A 16,732-nucleotide genomic window follows, 5' to 3' on the forward strand; every position below is an offset into this window, starting at 1 on the left:
TTCTTCCCTCAAGACAACTTCCAATGAGAAGCCCAGGAGAGATTTCGTGATGATATATCTCTGACGCTTCCGAGGTTGCCACGGTATTCAGGAATAGCCCTGCTCGGATGCGTGTCTAACTCCTCGAATGTGCGGCGCGTTGTTTCTAATCTTTGAGCATTGTCCAATCAGTGGTCCCAACACACCAGGCCAGAGGAACTCGGCAGTTCTTCTCACTGGCCTTGGCTACCACTGCTAAAGCGTAAGGTGCCGGCAGTCGTACCGAGGTGCTGCTCGGATTGACAGAAGTTATCAAAAGCGCCAAAGACGTTGACAAGTGTTGGGCTGTTGGGCTCAGTCTTTAGGGACATGTTCAGCTTTTAATATAGCGGTACAATTTGATCAAGCCAAGACTTCTTGCGTTGTGCACTATACAGAATGAGCGCTAGTTTGAGAGCGGACCTGAGTACGACAACGCCGCCTGCCAAAGACAGTGAATCTCAAAAGTCAGTCAGGTCAAATACCTATTATTAGGTGCCAACTCTCGGAGATAGGCGAGGAATAAACCTTTCGAGACATCAGATGGTTATGGCCTGAAACCTCTGGCAGGAGAGACACAATACAACGGCTGTCCGTGATGAACGGCTGAGAATCCGAGATTCGGGCCGCCACCCTCGCCATTTCCCCTGGTCCTCCATCTCTAGCATGGATGACCGTTCATATACATTCGGTGACGGGCATAGTTCCATGGGGGGATAAATTAGAGCCCAACATACCAACTCCAGCCCTAGATTCCCTGCAGATCGCAAGACGCACCAAATCTAGATTTGAACAAGGAGGACACCCAGAGAAGACCACGATTGACCTGCGCAGGGACCTTCCACGGCCAAAAGATTTACATCGTCTGATATTTGCAGTCCCTGACCCCAGATTTAGTTGGCAACGCCACCAGGAAAGATTCCGGTGCTAAAATGGACGGAAAGTTTGATGCCCACTTCACGTAGGGCCAGGTCTGTGACAGGCATCAAGTGCCGCCCTCGTACTGCGTACTGGCCGCGTAACAACCTTGAGCCCATCCTTGTGCTCAGGCCAGTGACTCGGTGGCTGCATTGAGGACCTGGATATGTGCTCCAATCTCGAGCGCCCGGAAATCTGACCCGGGCACAAACTCGGTGTGAACCCTGGCCAGGTAAATTAAAGTTTCCGCTAGTGCATCACTGCCTACATTTTGGATCTCCATATCTAACGCTCGTAGCCACATCTCACATTGAAGATCCAACGCGTTACGCCGGTCGCGTACTATCGTTAACGACGCTGGTTGGACGTCTTCAGATCAGTTCCACGATGGAGGATCTACGAATTTTCTCGTACGTCCTCACTAGCATCCTATTCACCATCAGCACGACCACAATACTGATGCGTATATACGTCCGCGGCCTGACAATGAGGTCTTTCTGGTGGGATGATTGGGTGATGACCGCAATGCTGGTGAGTTCCAGTGATACGAAATTGGGATGCTGCCAACAGAACTTGGTTCTAATACGTGTGCAGTTCTTTAATACTGCCCAACAAGTAATCTCTTATTATTTGTTTCGCCACGGAGCAGGCTTGTAAGTCGAGAGCCGGGAAACGGGGCCGGATAACTTGGTTGTTTTTTTCAAGTCTAACTCCTATTGTGACACAGACACATGGCTGAGGTTACGGAAAGTCACCCTGAATGGTTGCCCGTTCTGCTCAAGGTAGGTCTGACTGCTGGGCGACGATCGGGCACCTCCCTGACCATTGCAGTGGAACCTCGTCAACCAGTTTTGGTACGCATGGTTGCAATTTAGCATCAAGATGTGTTTCCTGCTCTTCTACTATCGCCTGACGGATCGTACCGGCTTCCGGCGTTGGCTGTGGGCCATTCTGGGATTCCACATCGTCACCACCATTGTGATCGCAATCCTGATCGGGCTGCAAGCCGTACCCTTGGCAGCTGTGTACGAACCTCAAAACTACCCAAACGCTGCGAGAATCGATCTCAGCGTTATTTTGTTTGTGCCATTCGCTCTCACACTGGCAACGGATATTTTCATACTCGTTCTACCTCTGCCGATCGTTCTGTCTCTGCAGATGTCATCAAAACGCCGCTTGACTGTTCTTGCTGTCGTGACAACCGGCGGATCGGCAGTGGTAGTCTGCGGACTCCGGGGCATTGTCCTCGTCGAAGCCGCGACAGCACCAGACTTTACATTCACACTCGGGAAGTTTCTGGTTATGCTGAATGCCGAGTTGCAAGTCGCTATCATCGCTGCCAATATGCCATCATTGAAGACATTTCACACTTTCTGGAGGCAGCACAGGCTGGGCCCTGGTCAAGGAATCGGTGCTGAGCCTCTGGATACGAGATCCAGGCGCATGGCATCTAAGTCGAGAGGTGACATCGAGCTGCAGAGCGGACAGCCTGCTTCCAAGTTCATGGACTCGGGACGTTTTCAGGGAAAGTCAGTGCATGGCTTTTCTAGGATAAGTGATGAAGAGAGCTCGAGGTACTTCAACGGTGAGGCGGACAGCACCATGGTAATAGAGACAGCTGGTACAGGCAGATGAGATCGTTTTCGGGGTTCCGACGCACAACCCTGTCAATTATCTGAGGAAACCGAAGTGCCTTTGGCGGAAATTTATTTATGATATCACAACACACGCCGAAGTTTGCAACAGGAAGATGGTAAAGGGCCCCATATGTGATTTGGGACTCCGTTTGATCCACCGAAACAATGCTTTGTTATCAAATCTGATCGCAGGCCGCCTTCTCCACGCCGAATCTCTGTGAGATGACAACCCACTCTGCAATGATCAACGCTTGTCGAAAAGACGCTACGTCTTTCTCCAAGAAAGCCACGCCAACAAGATCTTTTACATGTTCCCAGTCTAGAAATCCTAGCTGATCAACATTTGCTTTGGTCACCAAGCGTTCAAGTAATTGGTGTATTGGTCCGCCGGCCGGCCAAGTTGCGGGAGCTGTGTAGGGATGCTTGCTTCTTTTGTAAATCTCGTCTGTGACAAAGGGTTTAACGGCCTCGCGCAGAACCCATTTCTCCGTGATAGCATGGGAGCTGGGGTTCCAGCGAAGCTTGACACTAGGCGGGAGGTTGTTCACGTACTCGGCCAGTTCGTGGTCGAGGAAAGGAGGTCTTGCCTCGATACTGTGTGCCATTTCCGTCCGGTCACCCAGACAGGACAGAAAGTTGTTTGCTAAGTGACCTTTGGTCCAGACGTATAATGCTGAATGAAGTGGGTGCCAGCTGTTCTGAATGAGGTCGAGTACACGACCATCAACGTTGTTTGCAATGGTGTCGAGGGGAGTGGAAGAGGCATAGCAACGAGTCCAGTGTGTGAAAAACTTGGGCGGAAGTTGGAAGGCCGCCATCGATGCGGGAGTAGTTGTGTTGTTTAACTGGCGGCGGGCAAGAGAAGGGCCGCGGTTCGACACATCTGCCCCTATCAATGAATAGGAGCCCGTGATTTGTGTTTCGAAGTCAGTACAGAGCTGTTCGCGTACGTTTTCAGGAGGTGACTCCTGCCCTGGCCAGGCGAGGTCAGGCTCCCGGAGGAAGTCAGGAATGTACAAAGGATAGCCTGCGAATTGTTCGTCTGCGCCTTCACCTGTGAGAATGACTTTGCAGTCATTCTCATGTGGAACTTCAGACAGTGCGTATTTCCCAACGAAGTTCAGATCGTGATTATGATGCTCGCAGTGATAGGTTGCATCCTCGAATCTCTCGGCCAGCCCCTGTTCATCCATGTGTTTTTTGACGTGCTTGACGCCGAGCCACTCTGCAATCCGACCTGCAATATCCGACTCGTCAAACCCGCTTTCTTTGTCGAAAGATATACTGAAGCAGGATATCCTCTCGGTGGCGCCTTGGATGCCGAGTTTCACGCCCTGCTTGTTGACTAGGTGGTTGACCACGCCGGCAATCGCCGAAGAGTCGATCCCACCTGATAAGTAGATCCCAACTGGAACGTCAGCTCGCAGGCGAAGTCGAATGGACTCGAGAAGCCTGTCTCTGACACCCAAAATCATCTCGTGTTCCTCACGCATATCCACTTCGCGTTTGTCTCTGTAGTTGATGTCCCAATATTGCCGGGGCTCGGGATATCCAAATGGTAAGTGCAAAGCCAGGTAATGCCCTGGCCGAACTTTGTTGACATTCTTGAAGAGCGTCCGTTGATCATGATTCCACCCGGACTCCTGAATGCTCTTGACATCCCACTCAGGTTTCCACCCCAGCGGGAGGAAGCCTTTCGCCTCTGCAGATATCAGGAGTCTGCTGCCTATCACAGTCCAGAACAGAGGCTTGATGCCATATCGGTCCCGAGCAGCAACGAAGTACTGTTTAGTCGAGTCGTACAGACAAAGCGCGAACTCACCGCGAAGCTTCGAGAGGAAAGACATTCCATAGGTTTCGTAGAGTGCAATGACCAGTTCGGAATCGCATCTGGCCCTGAACTCATAGCCAAATTGGTGACTCAGCTCTACCCTAAGGCGGTCGTAATCATAAATTTCGCCATTGACAACCGCATGGATGTGGCCGTTGATGCTGTGAAGCGGCTGGTGTCCATCTGTGGTAAGATCGTTGATGGCTAGACGGCAGTGCCCCATCGCTATCACTTCGTCAGTCTTTCTTCAGATTTGATGCCCATGGCGGGTTAAGTACCAACGCTTTGGTCATCATTGACCCATACACCTCTGGAGTCCGGCCCTCGATGAGAGATCCTGTTCAAGCTCTCATTGAGCTGTGCCGCAGTGCTTCGTGTGCCATCATCAAGAGATGTGCCGTGAAGGGCGACGACAACACTGATGCCACACATGGCCAGAAAGTACTGCGGAGCGTTTCGGGCTCATTCATATGAGCAGCGAATTCTCTGTTGTTGCCCGCGTGGTTTATGCAGAGTGTCTGTGTGAACGGGGTCGGCCGACATACGCGGCTCGCAAAGGCAAAAAGAAGGTTGACATAATCATGAAATGGGATCTACTAGTGATGACGCCAACTTCAACCAACACTAATCAGGTCAAGTCGTCATTCACTGTTCCTCAATTGCATTCGTACTTCAGCATGTCTACAGGCGTTACCGTCTCCTCTGGTCTTTTCAAAGCAGGCAGCGAAAGCCAGGTATGATTAGCGATCGCGGAACGGTCGGAACAAGATGGAAAAAGGCGTGTATATTCTCGATTGCTGTGATGTTTTGATCTTCTGGCCGTTCCTGGTTAACAGAGTACCACCCTTTCTTTTGTTTTTGCCGGCGTGAAACTTCTCAATTCCCCTGATGGAATAAGGTTCGTTGAAGTGTATGAACACGATGGTTTGTCAAAACAGTGCTTGCCGCACAAGGAAGCGTTGCCGACAAGATGCAGCCGGTTGTTAGCATTGATTCTATATGCTGTTGATGATGCTCGAATATAATTCCCAACTTGCATTATCAGCGATGCCATTCAGCTGAAAGTTTCGGCAGTGAGCGCAATCCCTCCGTGAGCACGTGGGCAGTTGTTGGACGCTCTTGTTCCCATTGGACACAATCATTGTCCAATCCCATGTGGAATGTGGCTCTTCATTTGGAAAGTATGCACAGCCAGTGCTCAATTGTATAAAATGATTGGTGGCACGTTAGCTATGCTGACCTTTCGCTTTGTGCTGATGTGAGCCGCCATGACCTGAGGCCCGTCAGCTCACACGTTGTCATTATGCACGCAACAGTCGTCTTTGCAGTGGTCCTCAAGTCTCAATCGGACGTCAGCCGTTGTCTAAAGCCAGCTGAAACGGCGAAACTCCACGCCTGCCTGGATTCAGCAGATTTGCCGCGGTGCGTCGGGCCCACTCGCACTGCCACGGGCAGTTTGCCGACGCGCATGCGCGCCTGATCTCGTGTAATATTGCAGCAGGTGAGAGCTATTGGGTCGTCCCCGAGACTAGCGCCTGCAGAAGAAGGCTGTGTGGTTGTCGTAGGGGAGGCCAAGACGGTGAGACTTTGGGGCCACAAACCCTGGCGATCCATCACGCACAGACTTGCTCAAAGGATACCACGCTCTGCCCGTTCGTTTGGAACTTTGACACTTGAACTCACACAATACCGCTTCTTAGTTTGAAACCGCCATCAAGCTGCAGAGAGAGCAGAACTCAGAAACTCCAAGCCAGAGCTTGCGAGGACGCGCCCGCGCTTGAGCTTCTCGAATCCGTTTTCGCTCTTCTTCTGACATTGGAACATCTATGTACTTTCCAGTTCCTTTTTTAAGCACAAATGGACCCATCCACTTTAAATTTGTCGTCATACGATCCAAGCCTGTTGCCCGCTTTGACACCTCCGGCAGGTGTGCTACCAAACTTCGACGATCCAACCACACGGGCTCCGGCAGGGCGGATTGTCATCTGCGTTACACTGTCAATCATGCTCATGTTTGTGGTGCTACGAGCATACACTAGAGTATTTGTGACACGCCTATTCGGCATAGACGACTGTAAGTAATGCGAAAAAGCGGCATTCAAAGAGTCCGACGAGCAGCCTCGATCCTACCTAGGTACACATGTACTTATTTTCTAACACCCTCTCATAGATCTCTGCCTTTTGTCGGCTGCTAGTGTCACCACCGCCAGCGCATTTTTACTATCTAGTACGTTCGCTCCTCGACTCCCTCCAATTTTCAACACACCCTGACCGTACTGGATAGTTCTTGGCGATCCCCTTGGGCCTCATCAGTGGAACGTCCCATTAACAGCCATTACCCACAAATATGTAGTGGTAAGTGAACTTATGCAGTTTTCCAACTTTCGATTAGTCTATGCGTTGTTCACTGATGCTAGGGCAGAACTCTTTTGTCGCGGTGTGCATGTATGCCGTCAGCTCAATGTTTACCAAATGCACGCTCCTTGCGTTTTACCTCCGGGTGTTCCAACCCAATAGGACGGCCAGGATCATGGCGTGGGCGGGTATAGTAATCATTGTGCTTTTTTACGTCGTCAGTATCATCTACCTCTTGGTTCAATGCGTCCCAGTGGACCAAGAGCTCCCCGGTCTCGACCCGACGGAATGGGAGGAACGAGCACGCAACAACCGCTGCGGGCGGCGAAGCATCGACGTCTCTGCCGCACAAGGTCTGGTCGGTGCTGTTACGGACCTTTACGTTCTCGCAATACCCATTAGCTCTGTACTTGCTCTTCGCCTCCAGAAGAAGCGTAAACTCGGTGTCCTAGGCATTTTCTTGACTGGCTTGCTGTGAGTAAAATTTGGTGCCCGTTTTGACTTTTGCCATATTTAAGCTAATGGTATGGGATATAGGGCATGCATCTGCTCTGCTGTTGCCGCATACTATCGTTGGGGGTCAAGAGATACGAATGACTACACATGGGACTCGGTGCTACTTTGCTCTTTGGCGTGAGTAGACTTCCTACTAATTGGCAGCAGAGGTGCTCCCTGGAGCCAAACAGCTGACGCGGTTTCGTAAAATTCCAGCTCAGCTGAGCTCAATGTGGGCATCATATGCAGCTGCATGCCGATAGTGTTCGTGCTTTTCAGAGGCTCTGCCACATTCAGTCCCTGGAGTTCTCTTGTGCGATATCTTAGGACTCGAGGCAGACACAGCGCGGGCACGAACTCCAACCAGCCCAAAGATCCTTTTTCCGGACTCTCAGACGAGGATCCAACGCTTCCACAGTTCCAACGCAGGCGGCTGACAGGCCTTCACACCTTTATCCATAAATCTCATCGCTCACCCCCACCACAGGGCATTACTGTCATGACCGAACTGTCGACTTACAGGACTCTAGCTTCTGTCGAGGATACATATCATGAGCAGTTGAAGCGCACATACCTCGAAGGCTATCATGCCAAATACTCCATTTCCTCCGAGTCGCACGCCGCTCTAAACGCAAATTCCGCACCTCGGGCTTATTTTGCCGGTCCGGCCGAGTTCTGTTCGCAGGCATATAGCCACGATCAGGCCTACCCATCTGCCCACATGAGCCGTCCATCACACGAGATCTCCTCGACTGAGCAATCTACAGTGGGCCGTGCAATCTGACACACTACAATCGCACCAGATTATAGGTGCCGGGACGGGCGACTCATGCAAGCAACATCGGACACCAGTCCCGGTCAGGAAGTCAGCCAAGGATGAAACAACGGGTACTTCGAGAAGCCAGGATTGGAATCGAGTAATCGCCACAGGATTGGTAAGAGAGAGGTCCGTGAGAGGAAGAGCCGCAACTGCGACTTACGATTCAAGGTAGCTTTATGGTAAGGGGCCGAATTCTCCTGTGATACCAGGTTCACATCAAACCTGCCTCTGTTGGACCATTGTGCTGACTTGGGTATACATAATGAAGGCCTCCTTAAAAGTCTATCCCATCTGAAGCTTGGTGCGCTGAAAATAATATTATCACAGTACTCTCTGTTATTGGGGTAGGCGCGCATAGTGGAAAATACTGGTATTAGAGATCAGTTTCGTGACATCCAGCGAGATTATGTACAGCCCGCGGTCAAATCCATCATTACAAGGCGCTAGCATCAACCTCAGCAACAACAACCCACTCCAAAGTGACCGGGCCCAAGAGCCCGTACTCACAAGGCCCTTGATCGGCATACTTGGACTGCTGGGCCGACGCAACCTGGCCCCAGACCTGGACTTGGTCCGCCTCGCTCTTGATCCGGTTGAACAGCGTCGTGGTCACCTCGACCACGAGCTCATACTCCTGGCCCTCGGCCACGTAGTCCGAGATGTCCACGACCGGCCGCGCCGGGTCGATCGGGGCGAGCTTCACGCCGTCGATGCTCGCGCGGATGGTGTTGACAACGGGGCCCAGGGAGAGCAGGGCTCCGATGCGGGAAGAGGGGGCGGCCGAGGAGGAGTTGCTGCTTGGTAGAGAGGGCACTGTGAAGCGGGTGGTGTAGCGTCCCACGCCGCTCACGCTCTCGAACCCGGCACCGAGCTGCGTCCAGGGCACGAGGGCTTGGTCGGTGAGGTTGTGTAGTGTGATGGCCGTGCCGGCTTCGACGTCGAAGCGGTCCTCTGGGGCGTGCCAGTCTTCGATTTCGATGTCCCAGGTGGGCAGGTCGAGGGTCGCGGGGAGGGAGACGTCGAATGTGGCGGTCTTGCCGGAGTCGAAGGTGAGGCTGGCCGAGCCGGAGCTGCTGATTGTTGCTAGAACAGAGGTATCACTCGAATTGCTGCGCTTGACGGATGCGACGTTCTGACTCGACGACGTGACGAAAGGCTTGCTGGTGCTGTTGGCACCCGAGCCCGACTTGAAGACGAGTATGGTGGTCTCATTTGCTGCCAGATTAACTGGAAGAGTGTACACTGATCCGTCGGCCGTGTACTCAACCAGTTCTTCTTGACTTCCGGAAAATGCGTTGTATACGAACGGGGTAGCGTTGCTTCCGGAAGAGGTGAAAGAAACGCTGCAGTCGGCCGAGACGTACTGGTCATTGTACAGGAAGACGTACTCAATGCCACTGTCCGTGTCACTTCGGACGAGCGGATAGACGGGGTTAGATGTGCAGTTCAGACCCGCCTGAGGCGTGATGGACAGTTCAGACAGAGCCCCGGATATCTCTCCGATAGAGGCGACGAAATGTGTAGCTGAACTCTGCGCTATTTGAGATGTAATGTTGGCAAGTTCGTCCACGTCAGTAGATGGGTACGTCTGACTGGGCAGAGCCAAAGCATCGCCAACGACAATAATAGGAAGTCCTGCCTGAGCGAAGCCAAGGACTGCCTGAGCTGCCTCCAATGTGATGATCTCCTGGCCAGAGAAAACGAGTGCTTTGTACGAAGGGCCATCCGCAGCCAAGACTCCGTCTTGGACCGTGGCTTGCGGGAGAAGCAGGTTCTGTGGGCTGAGGTAATCGTGTGTGTATCCCAGCGCGCCCAGTCCATCCGCACCGCCAAGGGCATCTTCACCACCTGGAGCCCAAGGAGCTGCGTAGTAGTAGACGGCGAGGTCGACCTTGGGTACACCCCGTTGGAGCACCCATTGGTTTCTGCCGAAATAGTCCAGCGTATCCTTCAAATGGCCGGATCCATAAGTGGGCAGGTTTGGCGTCCACATCTCACTGTAGAGATAGTAGAAAGTCGTGTACCCTGGCCAGGTGGTGTTGGGATAGTTTCCGGAGTAGGGCGCACCGTGGAGAACTTGCTGCGTGATGCCGCCAGCAAAGCCTACCTTGCCGTGGTACAGGAACTGCGGGATGGTGAGGTTGAACGCTGGTCCAGAGACGGCGCCCATCTCGCTCGATACAACATTGCGCCCTGAAATATGGGCGGGGCCCGAGAGTTGGCGGTAGGAAGTTACACTGTCCTCGAAGCCCAGCGATTCGCCCTCCGGGGCATCGACTGACGGAATGTTCCGCAGCATTTCCAATGGAAGGTTGTAGGCTGGCTGATTGGAATACTCGACTCCGCGCGCATGAGACCACTCCTCAAAATGATTGATGTAGTCTTGATAACCAGACGTCAAGACAGTTCGATAGTCCAGATCATGCACGCTAGTGTTGTCTGCGGTGTATTCGCCGTACTGGTAGAGCTCCGGGTAAGCGAGGATGCCGCCGTTCCAGGTATTTTTGGGATTGTAAAGCAATGGGAGGTATTTGACGAGGCTATAGCCGATCTCTTGCTCGAACCGCGAAAGGAAGTCTGGCGTCCAATACAAAGCCGCGAGGATTTCCATGCTGTCTTCCCAGGCTGTGTACGCCGAGTTAGCTTCACAATACATTGGGATCTTGGGCGTTGAAGAAATAAAGAGATGTGAAAATAAAAGGCCATCATACAATACTTGGCGACATCTGCTACCAACTGCGCTGTCTCCACGTCACTCAAGATCTGCTGATCCCAGAAATCGGTAACTTTGACGGCTCCGGCGGTGCTGAAATGGTCGACTGTCCACGAGCCGTTACCAATCACAGTCGTAGCGTTGAGACCTCCGCGGCACGCCCGTTGGTTTGTGTATCGTTGCCAGTAGCTGAAAACTTTCCACGTGGAGTTGCCGCCGTCAGCTGGAGGGGTCCATTCCAGCTGTCCGTCCGTTGACACATTTGGTGTCAGGTCGATGTATGAGTCTTCATCTAGAATAAAGACTGGGACCGCGGTGTCGCCAACCCCGTACGTGAAGACTGAACGACTTGTTGCTATATACAGTCAGTGGTTTGAGCCTTGTGTGATTGTTGGGCATACGCGTACGGCCAGTGACTTTGAGTGCGAAGACGGCGGTCAGGTTCGCCGGGCCGAATTGCTCGAGTTGTCCCTGGAATCCGAGACCGCCTTGAAGAACTGCTGGGAGGTATGGTGGTGGTACTGGGCCGGAAAACGTCTCCCCTGCCACCACGGTTGCGTTGCCTGGTGCCTAAAAGATGTGAGACGCCTACTCATTTTTCTATTTATTTGCTAGTCGCATGGGAGCCAAAACTTACTATTTCGTACGACAGGCCCTCCGTCCCAGGTTCACTGGGGACACCAGCACCTTGGTTTGGGCCCAGGGCGAAATCTATGTTGAATCCATTGCCCTGGTCCTTGATCGCCTGCAGCGTCTCTTTGAACAGCTCATTGAAAGCCGTGTCTCCAAAGCCGTAGATGGACCAGTCTGTGGGCGGCTCAATCGGGCCGTCTGGCACAGGGATAAGCTGTGCATACACGAGCCCGTAGAAGTAGAACGGGAGATACTCTATGCCGCCAGCGCCGATGTCAGCCAGGGAGGATATGTCCTTGGCTACGATGTCCGCTGACACAGACGCATCAGGGAGCCTGTATTACTTGGTCAGTAATTGAGCGCCCGTAGACCAGAGTAGGTATGGAAAGGAGAACTTGCCAGTAGCGAAATCTTGGGCGATATAAGTTGCCAGGGTTGCTGAAGTCGCCTTCTTGAGCGGCGACGTAGGGCACTGTCACGGCCGTCGAGATGGCGAGAGCCAGGAGACCCTCCAGCAGACGACATCGCACCATTGTGTCGATTCTAAAGCACTGGTCGAGCAGATCGAGAAGGGACACCAGACTAGGGAGCCTGTTGAAGAAAATGGGTGAAAGATCGAAAGCGACCCCATCACCTTATAAGAGTACAACTACATTGCCATGCACATGCAAATTGGGCACTCCTTCTGGCATAGGCTGGCGTCCGCTCGGGATGCCGCATTGTGGGGAAAGTGGTAATTAGCCCAGGCACGACAGCGGCGAGCTGTCGTCACACAGTGAGCGAGTGAGGAGCACTGAGGAGGTCACATTGAGGAGGCGAGGCGTCCTCGTTGCAGTAGGATCCGAAAGGGGACCAAGAACTTGTTATGGCTCCACACAGCTGAGGTGCCTGAACGCCCACGGTGACACCAGTATGGGTGTCCTGGGATTGCACAACATTACACCGAAGGGCCGTCTTCATATGGTAGCATTCGATCTGGGATCTGGGGCCTGGGGCACCAAACATGCTTCCCGCCCGAGAGCGTGCGCTGGGAGGGATGAACCCCTGCGTCTCATTGGCTTTTCCGGAAGCTCTCCGTGGATTGGGAGCAAGTGCCGATGCTAATGCGGTCACTTGGCATGCAAAACTCCGCCTAGGCGGCCCAGACCATCATCCCGAGGCCACAAATTTGATAATGGGCCCCGGATATTCCGGACGCGGGACAACACTATTGCCACGAGCCGAAGTTGAGTCAAGATTGCCGGGCTAGGGCCCCATTCGGGGCCCTGTTTCCCCGCCATGACCAGCTTTCCCCACGGGGTTCAGACTACTATGTACGTAGCGTTCGAGAGACACACTAGATTGTGACCATGGGTTGCACCGTGAGAAATTGTGTGGTACGGAGTACTGCGTGGATCCTTTATAGGTCACTACTGATTATAATTCCGACTTCAGGCCTGTCTCTCAGATACGACAGCGGCGACAAAGCATTCTCGGTTGGCGCTCCTTCTCGTTCGACAAGCAGACGCAATATCGTACGAAGTAAATGCACAGAGAGAACTCAAAATCCCAATGCTCTATACAGTGTTCCTGGGCTTTCGACTTGAGATTGGCTGACATTTAATCATGCATCTGCCCAGATTAAAGGACAATCTCGTATGTTTCGTGGTGGTCTTTAACGTATAATTATCGTATTGGTACGTATCTTCATGCGCCAACTCTTCCCCGAGGGTGGGAGTCATCGTATCCAACTACACCCGATTGAACCATCCATTGACAAGGCGCCTTGTTCATACATGTAGGTACTAATAAGCCGCATATGCACCTCGACGGGGCAGAGATTGTCGATCCGAGAGAGTGACATTGAACGACCTCTGCAATACATACGAGCTGTCTAATTGACCCGCTGGCCTCACCTCCGTGTCAAAACAGCATTTGATCGACTTATCCAAGACGATGGCAATGATGAGCGCGCACCAAAGAACTAGCAGTCATACCTGGCAGATAGCTCCAATTCCATGCACCGGCCAGGGTAACCGTAATGATTTCAGGTCGGACCAGGCGGCAAGTAGCTGACGGGTCACGAGAACCATCTTTATTTATTCGTAGAGATGAGGCTATTGTGAACACCACAACTCAACAGGTTGCAAGGGCAGGTATATTGCTCTTATTAATTGGTCCATCTCTGTGGTCTTTTGAATCGCTCACAACTGAATATCGAGTTCCGGATCTACTGCCTTCTTCCTTGCTTCGCAGCCCACCTATATGCTAGGAATTCTCCGCAAAAGATAAGCATTTCAGACGAATGCAGAAACCTGGAACACAGCACATTCTTGCGGCCCAGAGACTACCAGATACCTACACATACATGGTCAAAAAGTGACCCTTGTCTCTTTCGGGTCCTGTCAATGCTGCTCGCATTGTTTCTTCTTCTTCTTGTTTTTTTTCTCCCTCCTTTGCGAACATATGAACAAGTCGAAGCGAGGGCAATTCAGGATGCGACATCGTTCCAGCCGCGTGACGTACAGCCACGAGAGTGCGAAGAGCCAGCTGAGCCTGAGGAGCCCAGCGAAGAAGAGCGGAAGAACGGGGCAACAAGACCTCCACGTCCTGCTCGGCCTAGCAACTGTTAACGAACGAGGGCAAAGGGGTGGGCTTTTGGAAGGGTTTTCTTGGCATTATGGCGGATACTACGACGCAAATTGAGGTAAGAGCAATTGGTGCAAGTGGAGGACAAGGCACAGTAGATTCTCTGCCAACTTGAGCTGCAACATGAGATAAACTTCAGGCCTTGATCATACGAATTGCCATGCGCAGGGTAAATATAGCAGAATATGGATTAAAAGCTTCCTTGCACAGACGGACAAACATCAGTTCTTGTAGCCACTGTTCATTACGGAAGAGTACGCCCTCTGGATCAAGTCTTGATGTGCCTTGCTTCTGATCTGTATCCTTGCTCTGAAGGGTGCGACTCCCGTCTTTCCTAGCAACGGAGCACTTGTGTCTATAGGTTCATTGTCGATCTGTAGGCAGTCAAAGCAGTACACCAGACGTGACACGGCAATGAGCAAAGTCTTGGCTGCAACGTTGTAGGCGACACAAGCCCGCCGACCTTGAGACAAACATTATCAGAACCGAGTGCGCAAACATGTCTCGGCCGAAAGGCTTAGGGAATGGGATGAGCGTACCTGCGCCAAAGCCCAAGTGGCCTATCAAGAATTTGTCCAGGTCTTGATCCAAGAACCTCTCGGGCCAGAACCGCTAGGGCTGGTCGTATTCTGTGGGGTCATTGGCAATGCCCCAGTTATTATAGGTCACCACAGTGCCAGCGGGAATATGGTAGCCCTCGAATTCGTCGTCCTCAGCCGTCGCGTGAGGGATGCCGGTCTCGGCAATGCTAGGTCTATCAGGTGTGTTAGGATGCACGATGGACAATATGGAATGAACGCTGGAATATGACATACTTCCAACGCAGCGACTCCTTGACCGCAGCCTTGATCAACGGCAGGCTGTCCGAGTCCGCGAAATCAGGGAGCCTCTCGGCATTTGTCCCACACACCGCGTCCAATTCCTTTCGTGCCCGTCCCACGGAGGCCAGGAACGATGGGTGGAAATCGGTATTTCTTCTCGTGCTGGTAATCTTGCACAAGGCGACGCAAAACGAGGAGGACGGTTACAGCTAGCAAGCCGGCGGCTCGGCGCAGCCATCCGCCTCCCGATGACTGCCAGAGATTTGACGACGTGGACATTTCTTCTTTTTTTTAATTCAAATGTGAGTGTAAGTTTATGAGGTGAAAGGTACAACTAGGTCAAGTATACTGACGTCCCAAGCAGAACCCAAGCCCCCTATGATGCAGAGTATCGCCTCTTCTATACGCAATTCATCCTGTAGTTGAGCAAAATGACCGCACACTTTGGAGAGGCCCGGTCCCACATGTCGCATCCCCGGATCTCGCCCATACCGCTGTATACATTGTTACAAGCCCTGGATGGAGATGCAGACTTGCGCATCAAGGTATGCTACGCCAACGTGTAAGTAGCTGCCGCGGTCCCCACCAGCTCCCCGCTCAGATCCGGTGGGGAGCCGAGTGTGAGTTACATGTAGCCAGAAATCCGTGGTTGGTATCGGTAAGAGGAAGGGATTTGTAATCTCGTCGGTAATGTTATTCTTTCGCATACTACTTGAAACTACATAGCAGGTGGCACACCGTTAAGCGGGGCCTGTCTACACATACATAGCAGGTAGTGTATATATCTAATCCACACTACCACAAATGTACCCGATCCTAGCCTCCCTGGGTACGGCCCATGGCATTGCACACGACTAACTTCCATCAAGAGTCTTTTTGCAAGACATTCAGAAGGTTTGGAGTCCTGCGATTCCAAACATATCCACGCAAGAACGTCACTTACGGAGAGTGGGACAGTATTTCCCTAAGTCCGGCTTGTATTTACCTCCCCCTCCACCTCCAATAAGTGGCCTGTATAAAACACGGCAAGCGGATGGCTTCCGCATGGGCGACGCACCTCAGAACGGCATTGGAAACTCAGCTCACATGTGCTCTGGTGCCAACGTATATCTAATTCCTCGTCACCATCAGCACCTCCCAGCCTCGCAGGCCGCGTAGCCGTCGTCAGTGGATCAAGCCAAGGCATCGGCGTAGCCATAGCAAGGGAGCTCTCTTCCCGTGGTGCAGTTCTGGTGCTGAACTACCCCAACCCATCACAACTGGCAAACGCCGAGGCGGTGCGCGACTCACTACCCACAGAGGCCATCGCGGTCGAGGCCGACATGTCGACGGTCGACGGGCCCGCCTGGCAGCACTCATCAGTGCGGCCGTGGACAATTTCGGGCGCATCGACATCCTCGTCAACATCGCCGGGTCCCGGATGGCCCTGCGATCAACAGCGCTCCGGAGGAGTTTAAGAAGGGGCTGTTGGAGTTCGCAGATACGACGCCCGTGGCTCCGCGGCTGACACAAGCGGCCGAGGTGGCCTGGGCGGTTGCCATGCTGTGGCGAGGAGGGGGCGAGTTGGATAAATGGTGATGTTGTAATGTGAGCGGAGGTTTGCATATCTTGTAAAAAAAAAGGTGTGAACGGGAAATTCCAGGAGCATCCATGGATTGTCGTTAATCCAATTGTTAGCTAGCGGTGATTACTTCACAATTCCAGAACATTACTTGTGATTCATATTTATGAATAGATGATTGGAATCTGAGTTCTTCCTCTGGACATTGCACGCTCATTGTACGTGACTTTCTCCATATTCTTGTACCTCTCCTCGACTAACACGCCGTGGCGAAATCCCTTGTCCGGAGTAGAAGTTGTTCG

At 52.5% G+C, this 16,732-nt stretch overlaps 5 protein-coding genes across 5 annotated transcripts; 2 read left to right on the forward strand and 3 right to left on the reverse strand.

Moving 5' to 3' along the window:
* Nucleotides 1-1,323: 1,323 nt before the first annotated feature.
* INS49_007400 (uncharacterized protein) lies at nt 1,324-2,571 on the forward strand (the record flags this gene model as incomplete). The annotated part of the gene is made up of 4 exons (XM_043168165.1): nt 1,324-1,467; nt 1,531-1,589; nt 1,664-1,718; nt 1,768-2,571. The coding sequence occupies 4 exons, from the start codon at nt 1,324-1,326 to the stop codon at nt 2,569-2,571; spliced, it is 1,062 nt and encodes a 353-aa protein (XP_043029309.1).
* Nucleotides 2,572-2,749: 178 nt separating this feature from the next.
* INS49_007401 (uncharacterized protein) lies at nt 2,750-4,836 on the reverse strand (the record flags this gene model as incomplete). The annotated part of the gene is made up of 2 exons (XM_043168166.1): nt 2,750-4,629; nt 4,683-4,836. The coding sequence occupies 2 exons, from the start codon at nt 4,834-4,836 to the stop codon at nt 2,750-2,752; spliced, it is 2,034 nt and encodes a 677-aa protein (XP_043029310.1).
* A 1,572-nt stretch (nt 4,837-6,408) lies between these two features.
* Nucleotides 6,409-8,038, forward strand: INS49_007402 (uncharacterized protein; the record flags this gene model as incomplete). The annotated part of the gene is made up of 6 exons (XM_043168167.1): nt 6,409-6,478; nt 6,575-6,631; nt 6,689-6,759; nt 6,827-7,233; nt 7,297-7,392; nt 7,471-8,038. The coding sequence occupies 6 exons, from the start codon at nt 6,409-6,411 to the stop codon at nt 8,036-8,038; spliced, it is 1,269 nt and encodes a 422-aa protein (XP_043029311.1).
* A 469-nt stretch (nt 8,039-8,507) lies between these two features.
* On the reverse strand, nt 8,508-11,953 carry INS49_007403 (uncharacterized protein; the record flags this gene model as incomplete). Its single annotated transcript, XM_043168168.1, has 6 exons — nt 8,508-10,699; nt 10,786-11,142; nt 11,195-11,357; nt 11,425-11,755; nt 11,816-11,892; nt 11,951-11,953. 6 exons carry the CDS (start codon nt 11,951-11,953, stop codon nt 8,508-8,510), a joined length of 3,123 nt encoding a protein of 1,040 aa, XP_043029312.1.
* Nucleotides 11,954-14,660: 2,707 nt separating this feature from the next.
* Nucleotides 14,661-15,148, reverse strand: INS49_007404 (uncharacterized protein; the record flags this gene model as incomplete). The annotated part of the gene is made up of 3 exons (XM_043168169.1): nt 14,661-14,802; nt 14,864-14,937; nt 15,002-15,148. The coding sequence occupies 3 exons, from the start codon at nt 15,146-15,148 to the stop codon at nt 14,661-14,663; spliced, it is 363 nt and encodes a 120-aa protein (XP_043029313.1).
* Between the last annotated feature and the right edge of the window lie 1,584 nt (nt 15,149-16,732).

The sequence above is a fragment of the Diaporthe citri genome (assembly GCF_014595645.1).
Source record: "Diaporthe citri strain NFHF-8-4 chromosome Unknown scaffold_2, whole genome shotgun sequence".
Taxonomy (NCBI): domain Eukaryota; kingdom Fungi; phylum Ascomycota; class Sordariomycetes; order Diaporthales; family Diaporthaceae; genus Diaporthe; species Diaporthe citri.